The 18,698-nt window shown below is 44.1% G+C and overlaps 1 protein-coding gene across 5 annotated transcripts in view; it reads left to right on the top strand.

Annotated features, from left to right (window-relative positions):
- ACACB (acetyl-CoA carboxylase beta) overlaps positions 1–18,698 on the top strand; it is a 131,926-nt gene that overhangs the window by 88,976 nt on the left and 24,252 nt on the right. For all 5 annotated transcript variants that reach the window (XM_038575404.1, XM_038575405.1, XM_038575406.1 and 2 more), the window contains 10 exons: positions 2,074–2,192; positions 5,696–5,833; positions 6,838–6,937; positions 7,027–7,134; positions 10,857–10,913; positions 11,359–11,400; positions 12,382–12,597; positions 14,425–14,580; positions 15,424–15,627; positions 16,504–16,659. In XM_038575404.1, coding sequence (XP_038431332.1) covers positions 2,074–2,192; positions 5,696–5,833; positions 6,838–6,937; positions 7,027–7,134; positions 10,857–10,913; positions 11,359–11,400; positions 12,382–12,597; positions 14,425–14,580; positions 15,424–15,627; positions 16,504–16,659 — 1,296 coding nt within the window. The remainder of the gene's footprint in view (positions 1–2,073; positions 2,193–5,695; positions 5,834–6,837; positions 6,938–7,026; positions 7,135–10,856; positions 10,914–11,358; positions 11,401–12,381; positions 12,598–14,424; positions 14,581–15,423; positions 15,628–16,503; positions 16,660–18,698) is intronic.

Genomic DNA, 18,698 nt, shown 5'->3' with positions numbered 1-18,698 from the left:
AAAGAATCCTTTTCAGATCTCTGCTTCCAACAGTGAGACCCAGTAGTGCTTATAAGTGCCTCCCCCTCTCCCACCCCCTGCTCTTTCCAATGTTCAACTATATCGAGACCCACTGTGTGCCAGACACTGGGGACACAGCAGGAAACAGCCATAGTCTCTGTCCTCATGGAGCTTCTCTCTGGCTGGGGAAAGACACACACTAAATATTTCCTTCATTGCACATATGTTAGGGCTGCAGTGGGAACACAGCCGTCAAGCTGAGAATCGGACAGCAGGATTTAACCTTACCGGGAGGGTCAGCCCAGACTTGGATGAGAAAGTGATACGAAAGCAAGCATCGGAAGAGCGAGTCAGAATTGGTGGGAAGGGAAGAAGCAAAGAGTTTCCCGTCAGTGGGAGCAACCTATGCGAGGTTACGAGCTATATGACCTCTGGGCAGTTGCCTGCCTTCTCTGGACCTTTAGATTCTCATGCCACAGCAGGGGCGGTAATGCCTACCTCACAGGGTTATTTGAAGATAAATGAGCACTAGCATTTGATGTGAACACTATTGCTGCTTACTATCCAAGTGCCTGTCCTATTTGAGGGGATCCTGTGTCAAGTGGAAAGAAAGCATCAGCCTACCTTCTTTGCTTTTTGGAGTGCCAAATCCTGTTTTGTTTTTGGGTTTTTTTTTTTTTCCTCTTTGAGAATTTTCCAGAGCTCTTTGAACATCCTGTCCCTTTGTTCAACAGGCTTATTGAACATAATCCAACCTTTTCTCCATGACTCAATTGAGCATTGTGAACATGACATTTTCACTCGGTCTCTTAGATGTGTAGAGTTTTGTTCCTGCTCTAAATGTGCGGATGTCCCCAGGACCAGCCCAAGTCCGATGATTCACGGGGAAGACTCACAGGACTCAGCAGATGGTTATGGTTATGGCTGTGACTTGCTAGAATGAAAGGACGCAAAGCACAATCAGCAGAGGGACAAAGTGCATGGGGCAACATCCAAAGGAAACCAGATGTGAGCTTCCAGTGGTCCTGTAGGCACTTTCAATTCCTCGAACAATAAGTTATGACAACATGTTTGGAATGAGGCTCAGAGACTCAACTCCCAGGGGTTTTACTGGGGACTGGTCCTAGTTTGTGACACAATTCTGAACTCCTAGAAAGAAAGTACAGGTTCAACATAAATCCACTCTTTATACAGCTCAGGTGCCACGAACCATTCTTACCAGGGAATAGTGGGAACCCTGCCAAATTCAAGTTCCTGGAGGCCAGCCAAAGGTCTTTGAAGAATAGTGGTTAGGCCTGCTATGTTAACTCTTGCTATACAATTCTTAGTTTCCCTATTTGATTAAAGAAATCCCACCGTCTTAACCTCTGGAACTGTGCTGTCCAATAGGGCAGCCACTGGCTCCATGTGGCTAGTGAGCACTTGAAATGCAGCTAGCTGGTCTGGGTTGAGCTGTGTTCTAAGTATACAATGCATGCTGGCTTTCAAGGACTCTGCATGGAGAAAGAATCGCAACTGCATCAATAATTTTATATTGATTACATGTTGAAAGGACATTACGTTTGGAATCGGGGATGAAATGAAATCTATTATTAAACTTATTTTTACCTGTTGCTTTTTCTGAAGTGGCTACTAGAAAATGGAAAACCAAAATTGCTTATGTGGCTATGTTACATTTCTGTTGGACGACGGGTTACTCTAGAGCAGGTGTCGACAGACTGTAGCCTGCGGGCCGCATCTGGCCCACTGCTTGTTTTTGTTAATAAAGTTTTATTGGAACACAGCCATGCCCATTTATTTACATACTGTCCTTGGCTGCTTCCAGGCTGCAACAACGGAATTGAATAATAGTTGTGATAGAGAACCCATATCTTGCAAAGCCTAAAACATTTACTCTCTAGCCCTTTGTGATGACAGTAACATTGTAACACGTGAGCAGATTTGTTCCTTGCTACTGCTTGGAGAACACTTAGAGATCATTATGGTATCCCTCCAGCCTGAGTTTTGTCAGGTTTTGAAGGCACTCTGCAACGCCCTCTGAGAGAATGTCTTCTGCGGCTTCTGCTTCATTAGGTTTATGTGCGGAGGGGCTACATTGCCTATGAGTTAAACAGCTTGCAGCACCGACAGCTCCCGGACGGCACCTGTGTGGTGGAATTCCAGTTCATGCTGCCCTCTTCCCACCCAAACAGGTATGGGATGGTCCACACCCTGGTGTGGCATGTGTGTTTTTCTTCCTGACCAGTGTAGGTCCTGCCTCTGGTGGGACCCAGCGAGTATGTCTGGGGAGACATCAGGGATACCACTTCTCCCCTGTGGGATCTCCCTGCATCTCCGTTCTCTCATCTGTAGAGATAATCCAGTGTCTACCCCATCCACCTGCACTGCCCAGTATAGTAACCACTACCCATATATGCCTCTTTAAATTAAAACGAGTGAAATTAAATTTTTAATTTTTCCTTAGTCGTACCAGCAACACTTAAAGTGCTCAACAGCCACATGTGGTTTGTGGCTGCCATATTGGATATTGCAGTTCTAGAACATTCCGTCACCACAGAAAGTTCTATTCAACAGTTCTTTCCTAAACCATTATGAAGAATAAATGTGACAAGAAGCATGTGGCATTTAGGGCAGTGCCTGACATGTGGAAAGTTGTTGGTGAACATTAGGGACCCCTGGGATGATTATTACTGTGTTGGTACTGCCTGATGGCATGCTGTTGGTCAGGCACCATGCTAAGCTTTCCATACTGTTTCATTCAGTCCTCACCATCTGTTGGCCAAAAATGTGTTTTCATCTCCATTTGACATCTTCCCTTGGCACAAGCCCAGCTGCTCATTCATATGGGGTAGTAGGGATTTGAGCCATGTGCCTCTCCTGTCAGAGTACCCCCTGCAGCACCTACAGATCCTCTGGATCCCCATGAAGTTCTCATTTGGGGACACACTAGTGTGTGTGTTTTCTTAATGCATCTTATTTCAGGACCCGAAGTACCATCCTGGTCAGGTAGAGTGAGTTACCTTCAGCTAAAGTAAACATGTCTCCTTGAGATCTGGAGCATTCCCTTTCCCTCTCCCCCATGCCTCTGGGTCCAGTTCTCCTGGGGGTCCCCACAGGCCTGGCTTGTGGCTAGAACAGTTTCATCATGATTTGGGCCGTGAATTAATCAGATCTTGTGTCTCTATGGGCAACAGGATTCATGATTTCTTGAAGCGGGGAATATTAGGATCTCTTGGGGGTTTGAAAGCATATGTTTTTCTGTCTGTTGCTTTTAAGAAGAAGGGTGTTGTTTGGCTATGGATGAAGAAAAGAAGTGCTTCTCAATGAGGCACCTCCTTTTGTATTTATCATTTATTTTTACTCTTATTTAAAAAAGAGAGAGAGCATGATATTTTGTCCATTTGAGAGAAAAGGAAACAAAGTGTTTGTGGCCCTGGAATCATTTGGGAACTGTGGGAGGTGTGGTGTAAGGGCTTTTGAAACTGCCTGTGAGGAGGCATTCTGGTTTTTTTTATATTTATTTTTATTTTTTTTTATTTTGTTGTCTTAGCAGTTCAACCCAGTTAGGATAGAAGGTGGTTCTCCTAAATGCTGTGGGTCAGTCACAACTCGTTTCTTAGATGGAACCTGTACACATATTTGGGTTACTTGTTGGGACCGTCAGTGTGGGCACAGGGTCCCATTTTGACCAACACAGACACCGAGGGCCCTGGTGGGATTCCCTGACAGTCTCAGGTCCTTGCTGTGGCTATTGGCTGGGAGCTCCAGAATCTTCCTCTAGGCCTGGGTCTTCAGAGTAGACCCTGCCTGCAGCTGCCCCTAACCCCGCTCTTCAGGGCCTCTGGGAAGGGCTATGGCGAGTAAAGTCCCACCTCCCAGGAGGGCCTGGCTGTAGAACCAGACACACGGTGAATTAGTTCGGAGGACCAGGATGGGGAGGTCAGACCAGAGGCCAGCAGAGCTTCATGCAGGGCACAGCCAGGACTTAGGGGCAGACCCAGAGTTCTGTGAGCCTGGCCAGGAGGTAAGACCTGGAGAGTATGGCCCTACCTGAGGGGCTGCTGTTCTAGCTCCAGGAACATGGTCCAGCTAGACCAAATCTCTCCCTTTTTCCCCTCCACAAGAGAAGCAGGACATCCAGACTTTAAAAAAATGAGGGGCGCCTAGGTGACTTAGTTAAGTGTCTGTCTTAGCTCAGGTCATGATCACAGGGTCCTGGGATCGAGCCCCATGTCAGGCTCCCTACTCAGTGATGACTCTGCTATTCCCTTTGCCTCTGTGATCTCTCTCTCTCTCTCCCAAATAAATAAATAAATAAAATCTTTTAAAAAATGAAATTCTTCAACTTTTCACTGTGATAAGGTAATTAATGTATGAGAATTAAAAATGCTGCAGTGACTACAGTCAGTCCATGGGCTGAATTCAGCTTCTGCTGCCATGCCAGTTTGCTACTCTGCATTTAGCTGTCCAGGAGCAGGGGGCCTGGATGGTGATTTCAGGGGTACCGGACAGGAAGGCATAGAGGCCACCGCCCACCTGGGTCAGGGGTCTCCCAAGAGCAGATTTGAGGATTTGCTAAGAAGGTTTACAGGGCTAAGTAGTATATATCATGCTCCTGTCTGTGACTTGTCACAGTGAAAGGACATGAAACAAAGCACAGTCAGCAAGAGGAAAAGGGTCATGGGGTATCCTCTGGTACAAGCTTTCAAGAGTCCTCCCCAAGGGAGTCACATAGGATGTACTTCATCCCCCTGACAGTGAGCTACGATGACCTGTGTGCAGTGCTGTCCAGCATCTGGTTAGAGACTCAGCACCCAGGATTTTTGTGGGGAACTGGTCATGTGGATGTCCTCAGCCAAGCATGTACCCAAATCCCAGACCCCAGAAGGAAAGTAGGTGGTTGGCACAAACCACATGGTACAAACAATTTGGGCACAGTGAGCCTCTTATCATTTAGGGAATGGTGGGACTCCTCCTCCCCAAGTTCTCAGATATCAGCCAAAGGGTAGCCTTGGAGGCAAGTTGCCTTTTTAGGAGGGTAGCCCCAGGCCTGCTCTTTTGACTTTTCTGTACCCCATCTAATAAACATTCCCTTCTTCACTTGACTCCAGGGCGCAATTGTCATTGCTCTGGGGGATCCATTTGTGCTTGCTGCTGGTGAATAGCTAGTCCTGGGAGGCAGGGACCAGCTAAACTCCGATGAGCTGCTGGCTGAGGGGCCAGTTTTGGTTTCTGACCCTGTCCCAAGGACAGGTTTGATGGAGGCAGAGGCACTGGAGGAGCAGAGGCCTGGCATGTCTCTCTAGAACCAAGTCTGCCTTTTCACCAGCCACCCAGGGCTGGGCTGTCCAGGAGAAATTGGCACTGTGTTCATTCTCTAAGGTCAAGTTCCTGATCTTGGATTTCCCTGGGACCATGTTGAGGCTGGACTTGTCTGTGTGCATGCATGTATGCATCATTCATTCATTAATTCATCCCTCACTTGCTGAACTCCTAGTCTGTTCCAGGGCCTGAGTAATCAGACAAGACTCTTAGCCCCAGATCCCAGTCCCCTCCATCTCCAAATTTTAAGCCCTGCTTAAAGGGGAGGCCTCTAATGCTAGTCTGGCTCACTGAAACTTCCAGGGCAGGAACAAGTGCTTGGGGCCAGAGCTTCAAGTAGCTCCTTTGTTCCCCTCTTCTGGTCCCCCCATAGGATGGCTGTGCCCATCAGCATCACCAACCCCGACCTGCTCAGGCACAGCACCGAGCTCTTCATGGACAGCGGCTTCTCCCCACTGTGCCAGCGGATGGGGGCCATGGTCGCCTTCAGGAGATTTGAGGACTTCACAAGGTACCCAGAATGGCTCAGTCTCTCAGACACCCTGAGCAGAGGGGCCAAGCAGGCTTTCCCTGGCCCCCACTTGTTCATTTGTGTAGACTGTCTGACTGTGCACTTCCACACTGAGACTTTGAGAAAATTATTTTACCTCTCTGTGCCTTTGTTTTCCCATCTTTATGATGGGGATAAGAGAAGGATCTACTTTATAGGATCACTGGGAAAATTAAATGAGATAGTATATATTAAATATTGTATTTAAAATATAGTTGGGGCACCTGGGTGGCTCAGTTGGTTAAGTGTCTGCATTTGGCTCAGGTCATGATTCTGGAGGTCCTGGGATTGAGCCCCGTCACACAGGGCTCCCTGTTCTGGGCTCCTGCTTGTGCACTCACTTGCTCTCTCTCAAATAAATAAAATCTTTTAAAAGATTTTTAAAAAACAAAGTATAGTTTAAGAAGGGAGGGGTGCTTGGTTGGCAATTCTTGACCTCAGGATTATGGGTTCAAGCCCCACATTGGGTGGGTGAGGAGCCTACTTAAAAAATAATAATAACAACAATAAAGTGTAGTTAAAGTAAAAATGACATGGTCAATCAATGTCAGTGATTAGTCCTGTCATTACTGGCCTTTGCCCCAACCTATTCCTCTGTGCATCATGCTTGGATTCTCTTGTTGTAACTTCACAACAGCCTTAGCTGATTTGGGGTTGGTGAGGTGTGAGGGTCTCCCAGCCTGAAACAGGGGGAGTCCAGCTGATGCCCCAGCATGCTGGACGCCCTTTCTTTTATTCATGATCTCAGATCACATAGGTTCCCTCTTCCCTTTTGGGAAAGACCCCATAGGCAGTGCCTTGGACCTGGTCAGGAACCATGTGAGCTCTGCATCAGATGAGCTTGTAGAGCAGTGGGTGGGAAGGAGGGAAGACCCAAGTCTCCCATGTGCCTGGAGATAAATCTTAACCTTTGACATCACGGGGCAGTAGCCCCTCATCCCTGCCTCTCCACCCTGCGCCCCTAGGAACTTTGACGAAGTCATCTCCTGCTTTGCCAATGTGCCCAGGGAAGCTCCCCTCTTCAGCAAGGCCTGTACTTCCCTGTACTCTGAAGAAGACAGCAAGGTCAGTGTCAGAGCAGGGAGCATGCTGAGGAGGGTACAGGCTGGGGCCCCTGAGTCCTTCCACCACCTGCCTTTGTTTTGCTCTCCCAGAACCTCCGAGAAGAGCCCATTCACATCCTCAATGTGGCCCTCCAGTACGCGGATCACCTGGAAGACGAGCTGCTGGTTCCAATTTTCCGGACATTTGTGCAGTCCAAGGTATGCCGGGCATGCCTCTGGTCCTGAGTCACTGAAGGAGGAAGGAGGGGCTTGTGATGGAGAGGTGTCACATGTGCCTAAGTCCTGCTGTGTACTTCAGAGCCACAGACCTGGTCTCCCCTATTCCTTGGAGCTGGTAACCTTGGGCGGAAGTGGCTGAACTCGGTAGAGCCTTAGCTTCTCCCCCAGTAATACAGGGGCAACATTTCTTTCTTCCCAAGTGTTGTAACAATTAAAAAGACAAAGTATAGGAGTGCCTGAGTGACTAGGTTGAGCATATGAGTCTTGATTTCGGCTCAAGTCATGATCTCAGGGTGGTGAGATAGAGCTCTGCACTGGGCTCTGGGCTGGATGTGGAACCTGCCTAAGATTCTCCCTCTTCTCTGCCTCTCCCCGCCTCTACCATTATATCTCTAAAAAAAAAAAATACACATACACAATTGACCCTTGAACAAATGGTTTAAACTATGCAGGTGCACTCATATGCAGACTTTTTCCTGACAAATACAGTATAGTCCTGTAAGTGTATTTTCTCTTCCTTGTAATTTTCTTAATACTTCATTTTTATTGGCTTCCTTTATTGTAAGACTATGGTGTATAAACATATAAAATGCAAAAAGCATTGACTGTTCATGTTACTGGTAAGGTTTCTGGTCAATGGTAGAATATTCATAGTTAAGTTCTTGGGGAGTCAAAAGTTATACATGGATTTTTAGCTGTGCAGGAGGTGGGCACCCCTAATCCTCACATTGTTCAAGGGTCAACTGTACACCCACTTTGCCTGTGCAATGAATGATGAAATAAGGCAGTGTATATGCCACTTGGAGGACACATTCAGTGAAGAGTTTGGAGGGAATGTTTTTGTTGAGATAATGCAGAAAACTCAAAACCTTTAAAGAATTGCTTACACTGCTAGCCATCTATGTGAAGAGCTTGTTCTTAGAAATTACATGTGGCTGTTGCCAACATATATTCTCACCCTGGCAGCAGGGACAGTTGTGATATATGCTCAAGGACTTAACGTGCAAACAGATGTGGAGCAGCTTGACCAGGGGAGGTAGTCAAAACAGCAGGAAGGTACTTGGGCAGGTTACTTTACTTCTCTAATCCTTAGTTTTCCCTTCTGTAAAATGGGATGCTGAGATATCTAACTCCTAAATCAATCAAGTCTACCAGGCATGCCGTCTGTCTGTTAGTTCTCCTGAGTTGGTCTGAACTTGAAGAACACTTGGACATTTTCAGTTGTTGTTCGTCTATTTACCTGCACTTTGTTGCATTGGCCATATCAGCCAAGTGGGAGGGATGCCTCCTCTGACTTGGCATCCCTCAGAGGACGTGGCCTGGTGATTGGGGTTAGGAGATGGGGTGAGTGATGCTGAGTCATGGGTAACGCCTTGCAAGCTTAGGGACATTATTGTCTGTGATTTACTTAGACTTGATTTGATTAATCAACAATGTAATAATGTTCACTGTAGAAAATGTTTTAAGGTTCAGACAAATCTGAAAAGTAGGTTTTAAAACAAAACCCACACTGGGCAGCCCGGGTGGCTCAGCGGTTTAGCGCCGCCTTCAGCCCAGGGCCTGATCCTGGAGACCCGGGATCGAGTCCCACGTCGGGCTCCCTGCATGGAGCCTGCTTCTCCCTCTGCCTGCGTCTCTCTCTCTCTCTCTCTCTCTCTCTCTCTCTCATGAATAAATAAATAAAATATTCTTTAAAAATAAAAAAAATAAAACAAAATAAAACAAAACCCACACTGGATGTTATACTGTATGTTGGCAAATTATATTTAAATAAAATATTAAAAAGAGAAAGAGAAAAAACTCCTCACAGCCCTGCTATCTAGCCCTGAGATGAAATATTGGCATATTTCCCTCCAGCGGTGTCTTCTTGACATAGGTGATGTCCTTACTGGGTTTATACTTGGCATCCCATGGCATGGATAAGGTAACATTTGAGCTGTTGGAGCTCACCCTACCATTTAACCAAATCAAACAATGCTCATGATGGTTGGTGTTTCTTACCTGGAGAGAGCAATGGGAGGGATGCCAGACTTACCTAGGGAAAGTGTGGGCAGGGAAGACCCCTCACAGCATGGACGACTGTGCCATGGGTTCCCTGTGGCTGTGAAAGGGGAAGAAGTCACTCTCTAAATAACCTCGGAGGGTATCCATGAGCTAGAAATGATTAAACATATGTGCCTCTGTACAAGAGTATATAATATATAACATACCAAAGAGAGGAGACATAAAAGAATATACACCTGCTGGAGGAAAGAAAAGACTTTTAATATTATATATTAAGATAGTATTTTAAATCTTTTACATTAATAAGATACCTATGTATGTATTTTCCCACATACACACTCACATACATATGCAATCTCACACACATGCATGCATTCAACACACATCCTTAGTTGAGAACTAATGATTCAGGCTCCCCCTAACAGGATGGTTTTCCCACATAAAAACTCCCTTTATTTTGTGATTTATCCTGTTCTCTTTACAACTTATATTCCATTAAGTATTATTTTGTTTGTCTACTTATATCTTTCTGAAATGCACTAAGACTACTCTTTCCCCTAATAATTTTCCTTAACTTTATGGACAAGTTAGGCAATAACCATATTTCTTTGTCTTTTGGGTTTTTCTTTTCCCATAAGACGATATATGATAATGTTTATTTTGTTTAGGGATTAATTAAGAACAGTTTTGTACCTTTCTTGGGTATTTTCCTATTGCAGTTTAATCTATAGAAAATGTGTACAAATCATAAAGTATAGCCTGATGATTTTTCATAGTGGATTCCCCAGTGTAACCCGCATTCAGATAAAAAAAAAAAAAAAAAAAGAATGTTCTCCTCTCTTTCTTGCCAGAGATAATTGACCACTACTGAGTTTTAACAACACAATCTCATCTATTCTCGAATTTTGTATAAATACAGTCATATAGTGTGCACTTTTTTGGTGCTTTTTTACTCATGTTTTTTTTAAAGATTCCATTTTTTGATAATCTCTACACCCAGTGTGGGACTCAAACTCACAAACCCCAAGAACAAGATTTGCATGCTCCACTGACTGAGCCAGCTAAGCCATCCCAGCTTGTCTTTTTTTTTTTTTTTAATATAATGGTGACCTTCCCTCAATTTTATTAAAGATTTCATGAAATGCTAAAAAATGTATATATATATATATGTATATATGTTTATGTATTTTCCAATATAACAGCTTTATTAAATGAAATTCATATATTATACCATCTCCCCATTGAAAATGTACAATTCAGTGCTTTTTGATCTATTCATACAGTGTGTAACCATCATTATGATAAATACATTTTAGAACATGTTCACCATCATCACCTACAAAAAGAAAACCTGTTAGCGATCATGTCCCATTTTCCCTCAACACAACACCTCCCCCTCTCCCCCGCCCTAGGCAACCATGAATCTATCTTCTGTCTCTTGTGGATCTGCCTATTCTAGATGTTTTCATATAAATGGAATCATGCAATATGAGGTCTTTTGTGACTGGTGTCTTTGACTCAGCATCATGTTTTCAAGATTCATCCATGTGGGAACTTAGTATTACTACTTTTTATTTCTTTTTATTGCTTTCTTTTTATTGCTAAATACTATTTCTTTTTATTGCTAAATACTATTCCATTATGTGTGGTTTTTTTTTGTTGTTGTTGTTTTTGTGTGTGTTTGGTTTCTAATGCAGAAAAACATCCTTGTGGATTATGGACTCCGAAGAATCACATTCCTGATTGCTCAAGAGGTCAGTGTGATTCTCAGTTCATCTGTGAGTCCTTAACATTCCTAAAGACTCAGTGCCATTGATTTGATGTTTACTCTGTAGATGGGGGTGGAAGAGAGCTATTGCTAAAAAAGAAGGTTTTGGGGCACCTGGGTGGTTCAGTTGGTTAAGCGTCTGCCTTCAGCTCAGAACATGATCTCGGGGTTCTGGGATTGAACCCCATATTGGGCTCCATGATCAGCGGGAGCCTGTTTCTTCTTCTGCCCGTCCCCTGCTCATGCTTGTCTCTCTCTCTAAATAAATAAATAAAATATTTTTTAAAAAATAAAAAAAGAAAAGGTTTTCCAAATAATTCATTCTAGAAGCAGATGGGATTATGGTTAAGAAAAATTCACTAACAAATATATCAGTATTTAAATGAGTCTTGGTTGATTTCATTGTTTTTTTGTATGGATTTCTTTTACAGAAAGAATTTCCCAAGTTTTTCACATTCAGAGCAAGAGACGAGGTATGACATAAAGCACTGATACTGTTCTTGCCTCTCTTTGATATTCAGGAAGAGTAATAGTCCCCAGTCCTTAAGGTACCCTTGTATTCCAGAACATGTATGTAACTTCTGTGTAGTCTCCAGCCTTCCTCTGGGATTATGTTTCCCTGTGAAGCTCAGACCCCATGCTTCCCATCCTTTCAGCCTTCACTCCGGTGTCTCCCTCATCTGAATCATTTTGTCCTCGGAAGGCTCTCCCAACATCTTCTTCTTATGTTCTTGCTGGCCGGCTGCCTATTTTTATAAACAGAGTTTGATGGGAACACAGCCACACCTGCTTGATCTCCTATTGTGTGCTGCGGCTTTCTCATACAAGTGGCAGAGATGGCGTGGCTGTGACCAACCGTGTGGCTCACCAGCCTCACACGTTCCCTCTCTGGCCCTTTAAGAAAAGCTTTGCTGATCCCTATTTTAGAACAGGTGGGCCTATTCCCAACACAGACTCAAGACTCCATCCTCTTCAGTATCTTGTAGCTTAATTTATCTAAAACCTTTCGTTTCTAGTTAAGACCCATCCTTCTGTTAGGGTCTTCATTTTCTCTCTGCTTCAGTCTCTAGCACTGTCTGTTGCTTTGGGGACCAGTTTCCATAGATAAAACTCGGATTAGTGACTTCTCGAGAGCTACTCTGTGTTGTGGCAGAGCAGAGGCCAGTTGTGCTGGCAGGTGCTGGCTACTAGGTAGGCTCACCCAGGAGCTGAGAAGCTCGTGCCAGCATGCAAGACTGGTGGTGCTTGCAGCTCCCCTCTGGACCTTCCCAAACCCCCGATCTCTGAGCCCTGGGGTTGTTCACAGGTGACGTGATGAAGGCTACCTCCCTGAGTGCTAAAGCCACAAACACCAGGGTTCTCTAAGACAGGGTGTGGACCAAACAGGCATTTGGCCCCCATGTCAAATTCAGTGTCTTGTCTGTGTGTCTGTCTTTGCTTTCTGGCTGGGCCAGTTTGCAGAAGATCGCATTTACCGACACCTGGAGCCTGCCCTGGCTTTCCAGCTGGAGCTCAGCCGGATGCGCAACTTTGATCTGACTGCTGTGCCCTGTGCCAACCACAAGATGCACCTTTACCTGGGCGCTGCCAAAGTGCAAGAAGGTGCAGAAGTGACAGACCACAGGTTCTTTATCCGCGCCATCATCAGGCACTCAGACCTTGTTACAAAGGTAAAATGCCACGGACTGTTTCTTTCTCCATCTGAGCTTTGTCACTTGTGTGCTGGCTTTCCCTTCACTGAGCCCCTGCTCTATGCTGGGGATCACGGGGTGCACTGGGCACACACAGCTATGCCCTTGGGACGCTCCAGTCTGGGGAGTATGGTGGGAGTGGACAGCAAAGTGGCTTCTTTGCGTGTCCCAGCTGGCAGCACACGTGGATGTTTCTTGTGTCACATGGATCTGTCTGCTTGAGAGGGAATTGAGAAGGTAGAAAGATACTGGTTTATTAAAGGAGTTTCTTGTAGTTGCTTATCATGTTTCATTTTCATTGTTTCTTGCATTCAGACAAGTGATTTATGATTGTACTGTGAACTTTTCAAACAATACTGAAAACTACTTTTAAGGGATCCCTGGGTGGCGCAGCGGTTTGGCGCCTGCCTCTGGCCCAGGGCGCGATCCTGGAGACCCGGGATCGAATCCCACGTCGGGCTCCCGGTGCATGGAGCCTGCTTCTCCCTCTGCCTGTGTCTCTGCCTCTCTCTCTCTCTGTGTGACTATCATAAATAAATTAAAAAAAAAAAAAAAAGAAAACTACTTTTAAAAATTAAGGAGGGGGATGCCTGGGTGGCTCAGTGGTTGTGTGTCTGCCTTCAGCTCAGGGCATGATCCCAGAGTCCAGGATCGAGTCTTGCATCGGGCTCCCCACAGGGAGCCTGCTTCTCCCTCTGCCTATGTCTCTGCCTCTGTGTGTGTGTGTGTGTGTGTGTGTGTGTGTCTCATGAATAAATAAATAAAATCTTTAAAAATCAGGAGAAAGACCCAGAATCCCACCACTCAGCAGGGGTCAGCCCTGTTGGTGACCCTTTCTAGGTATGATTGTGTACAAGGAGTTGCAGGTGTAATGCTACAGATGGGAGCTCAGGGTGGACAAACCAATTGGACATGATTTTACTGGTCAGTTCCTTGTACACCTCATCTTCCATATTAATGAAGATGGTCTACCTCATGCTTTGTCCTTTCTTGGATGTACTGTGTATGTAATGGTTTGGGGTTTTGTTTTGTTTTGTTTTGTTTTCCGAATCCTCTCCTGGTGGATGTTAAGCTAACATCAGTTTTTTTGCTACCTCATTCAACTAGATATTTTAATAAGTTTTGTTATTTTCAGGAACAGTAAGGACAACAGATCAGGAAACAGTTGCCCCTGAAAAGATTGTCACTCTCAGATCCCAAGAGGAGAGGGCACATCATACTGTGGGGCACCGTATAGGGAAGCACCAGGGTTGGTGGGAGGCAGGGGAAGAAAGGGAAATGTGTGTAAGAGTGTTGTGGTTTCTGCGGGAAGGAACAACCAGTGAGGCAGGATAGGCAGGCTTGGGATTGGCTCATCTAAATAATTTCAGTAGGTTCTTGAGCCAAGGGGCTGTCTCTAGTTGTCTGATACCTGGGCCTGGGGTGATTAGGGCAGGTGGATAGTGACCTGGAATATGAGAGCCCAAAGAAGAGGAGGTATGTGCTCTGGATTTCCTGGTTGGCATTTGAAAAGCATGCCTAGAGGGGAGTCATTTACCATCTCTAGAAGTTGGCCACCCTGGAAGGGGTAGTCCCTCCAGCGTCAGTATGGCCTCGTTGTCAGAGCATCACAATACAGAAAATAAAAGACATGGTGAATATGCTGGATAGCCTTTGACACGTTTTTACCTTCAGAGGCAGGGCTCTGCCCTTCTCACCTGGCACACTTTTTGGAGATGGGGCAATGCTTTCTGCTCCCTTCTGTGTGAGGTTCCGTTTCCAGCCTTGTGCCCCTCGCTCTTGCATCCATCTCCCTGACTTTGGCAGGAAGCTTCCTTCGAGTACTTGCAGAACGAGGGTGAGCGTCTGCTCCTGGAAGCCATGGATGAGCTGGAAGTGGCGTTCAACAACACTACCGTGCGTACAGACTGCAACCACATCTTCCTGAACTTCGTGCCCACCGTCATCATGGACCCTCTTAAGGTCTTGCCTCTGGGGATGCTCTGGGTTCAGCTTTCCCAGGGGCCTATGGCACTTTGTGCCTTGCTGCTTTGGGGTCTTGTCTCCTTGCATGCGAGACCTAAGTTCCAGGACACGTATGTGTGTATTTGAGCCTCAATTGTTGTGGGTGGACAACCTTCTATCATTTAATTCCAGGACCACATTTTTGCCACCACCCTTAGGATCACCCCTGTTCTGATGGTCACCCTATAGGCAGCACGCTCCACTTTTAGGATGGCACAAATGTCCAAAGTGTCTTGCAAGACAAAATTTTGTCCCTTATTCCCAGCTTTTTTGGGGACCGTATGTGGAAGGAAAAGGGAAAAAGAACCATTCTTCCATGGCTGGTTCTTCATGAGCGGACAGAGTTGATACTGGTGATTCTGGGATGAAAGAAGTCCTGGGTCATCAGCTTGGCATCTGTGGGGTGCAGAGGACCTGTGCTGATGTCCCAGCTCCACCAACCCACATGGTTCCCAGAAGAGAAAAATGCAAACCCTTGAGCTACGTGGTGGAGATAAAGATGATGTCATGTAGGCATACTAGCTCTGTTGCTTACCAGCCTCCGTTTCCTCATCTGTCACTGGAGTATAAAAATGCCAGCCTCTCTGAGTAATTATGAGGATGAAATGAGATAATGCTCTTGACATGCTTAGCATGGCACCTGTGGTTATTATTGGCTAATAGTTGTTGGATACGTACTATGTCCTGGGTATTTTGCATTCAGTGGATGTCATCATTTGCTTATTGTCAGTGCTAGAATTATTTATTACAAGTTTTTTATGGAACTAACCTTGAGATGGGAATTGCTGTGATTTGGGGCAGATTGAAGAGTCCGTGCGTTCCATGGTTATGCGCTATGGCAGCCGGCTGTGGAAACTCCGCGTGCTGCAGGCTGAGGTCAAGATCAACATCCGCCAGACCACCACTGGCAGGGCTGTTCCCATCCGCCTGTTCATCACCAATGAGTCGGGCTACTACCTGGACATCAGCCTCTACAAGGAAGTCACTGACCCCAGATCTGGAAATGTAAGGCTGGGGAGAGGGGAAGTGCCATAGAGATGCAAATCCAAGCAGAGGCATATCAAGTCTGCTCCTGAGAGCAAGACACAGACTGAAATATTTGGTGTCTGTCTTGCCTTGCCATACTGTATTGGGGTAGCTCCTCAGAGTTTGCAATAAACATGTAAGCTTCTGAATCCCAGTTGTTCATTCCCCTGGGAAAGAGAATCAATCTCAAATTTAATCCATTTTAGGACCATGTTTGGGAAAAGATGTGGAATGCTGTGGTTGATTGTAATGCAACTCCCAGGTTGGTTCACTTAAGAAAATGGGTATTTTCCCCCAACCATGGTTTTAGAACAGATGTTTGTAAACTGAATCAAATATCCTATTGACTTCCATTTTTAAATATATAACTCTTTAAATTATTAAAGACTCCCAGGAAGTTAGAAAAATAGTACAGAGGGGAAAAATATTGTGGAGAGTTCTCATGTACCCTTCACCCAACTTCTCCCAATGATGTCATCTTAGCATAACCACAGGACCTTGCCAAAGCAGGAAATTGGCAACAGTATAGTACTATTAATTCAAATGTAGACTTTATTCAGATCTCACCAGTTTTTGTACCCTCATGTTTGGTTTTGTGTGTGTGAAAAGTACTATGAGGGTCACATTTTTGGAACTATGCTCCTATACCTGCCACTGTCCCTTCTTGTTCTGCTTGTCCACAGTGGCAGAGGTAAGAAGATTAGCTCTCTGGGGCACTTACTTTGTCATGTGATGTGATATGCTTTCCTTACTTCCACCACACTTTCATTGAGGGAGGAGTAGGAGTAAATTGGACAGGACTATGCTTCTCTGAAAATTCCTTCCTTCACTCTGTTTTTCTTTCTTTTTTTCCAGATCATGTTTCATTCCTTTGGCAATAAACAGGGACCCCAGCATGGGATGCTGATCAACACTCCCTATGTCACCAAGGATCTGCTTCAGGCCAAGCGATTCCAGGCCCAGTCCCTGGGCACCACCTATGTCTACGACTTCCCCGAGATGTTCAGGCAGGCAAGTCCTACAGCTTTGCTGTGGCACCACCCTGGGTCCCCCTCAGGGACTCTACCAGCCCCACACTCCCTGCCCTTAGTTCCTCTTCTGAAGACCTCAGTCTGAAGAACGAAGTCTTCATGAAGAAAAAGAAATCAATATTGGGAATGCCTTCCTAGTATTTTTTTCTAAAATGAACCTACTTTCCTCCCAGTGATAAAAAGTAATATAATATAGAAACTTTGGAAAGTAAAGGAGCATGGAAAAAAAGAAAAAAGTGACTCATAGTTCCATGTCTTAAAGACACATTGATATTTTTATGTGTTTCTTTCTGGCCTTTTTTTTTTTTAAGATTTATTTATTTATTTCATAGAGAGAGCGAGAGAGCATGTGAGCTTGGGGAGGGGCAGAGACAGAACCTCAAGCAGACTTTGTGCTGAGTGCAGTGCCAGATGTGGGGCTCGATCTCACGACTCTGAGATCATGACCTGAGCCAAAATAAAGAGTTGGACACTTAACTGACTGACCCACCCAGGCACCCTTTCCTCTGGTCTTTTTAATGTTCATTTATTAAGTTCCTGCCACCTCCCAGGCACTATTCTAAGGGTAAGTAACCCATGAGGAAGAGGCAATCACTCATTGCCTTTGAGGAATTTTTAGTCTACTTTTAAAAAATAATGTCTTGTGTTTTTCTGATTAAAGTATACATTAGAAAATATAGAAAAATAGGAATCAGCATAAAATTCCACACTTATGTAATCTATTCACCATTGATGACTACAGTAACATTTTAGTGTTTCCTTGAAGTGTTGTTACTATGCCCTTTTTTTTTTTTTTAATGTAGTAGGGCCTTCCAAGGAGACTGAACAGGCTAGCATTGGTGCCATGGATATCTGTTTACATCCCTTCCATTGCCTTATAAATGATGTTCATGAACCCATGACCAAGGACCTTACCCTGTAGACAGGAAGGCGTCAGTTCCCTTCAGGCATAGGCTAATTCCCTTTGTATACAAATTGTTTAGAGAGTAGAAAAAAACAAGGGAAATGCTGCTTCACTCATTTTATCAGGTTATTACTAGCTTAATATGTATTAAGATTAGAATATTAGGAGAAGGAAAATTGGTTGTCTCATTTATGAACATGAACATGAACATAAAAGTCATAAATAAAATATTAGTAAATGAAATCCAGTAATGATTTTCTTTAAATTGGACTAAGATTTATCCTGTAGCAGCTTATATGATTTGGTATTAAGAAGTCTATTAAAGTACCTTACCATACTAATAGATTAAGAAAAAATTAAAATTTTTTAATGGATGCAAAAAAGTATTTGAGAAGATCATATCTGTTTATAGTAAAAACTTTTAGTAAACTAAGAATAGAAGGGAATTTATCTTGATAAAAGATATTAATCTAAAGTCAATAGTACCTAATGGTGAAATGTTAGAAAGACAGATACAGGACAGAGATATCCATTATTATCATATCTATTAACATTTTTTTTACTGAAGTTTCTGGCCAATGCAATAGGATAAGAAAAAGAAATAAGTGTAAAGACTGAAATGCAAGAGAAAAAAAGCAAAATGGTGTTTTTGCAGATGATATAAATGTCTATATAAGAAATTAAAAACTCTTTAGAACCAATGAAATAATAAATCAGGATTGCTAGATACAAGATCAGTATACAAAACTTAACTGCATTCTCATAGACCAGCAGTAATAGTAAAATGTAGTTGGAAAAAAGTAAGATAAGCTACAAGGTTACATGTGAATAAATAAAAAACATACAGAACCTTTATGGAGGAAATTTGAAAACCCTATTGAGACACTTTAAGCCTAAATAAATGGAGGGGTATATTATGCCCAATGGAGGGGTATATATTGCCCATTGATGGGAAAATTCAATATTGTAAAGATATTAGTTCTGTCCAAATTAATACATTCCATATAATTCCAAAAATTTGTTGTGAAACTTAAAAATTCATATGGAAAAGCAAAAGCTTATGAATAACAAAAACAATATTGAAAAAGAACAGTCAAAAAGACTCATTTTAGCCA

Source organism: Canis lupus, chromosome 26 (genome assembly GCF_011100685.1).
Source record: "Canis lupus familiaris isolate Mischka breed German Shepherd chromosome 26, alternate assembly UU_Cfam_GSD_1.0, whole genome shotgun sequence".
Lineage (NCBI taxonomy): Eukaryota > Metazoa > Chordata > Mammalia > Carnivora > Canidae > Canis > Canis lupus.
The sequence above is the reverse complement of the archived record's forward strand: the minus strand, read 5'-3'. Positions and strand labels throughout refer to the sequence as shown.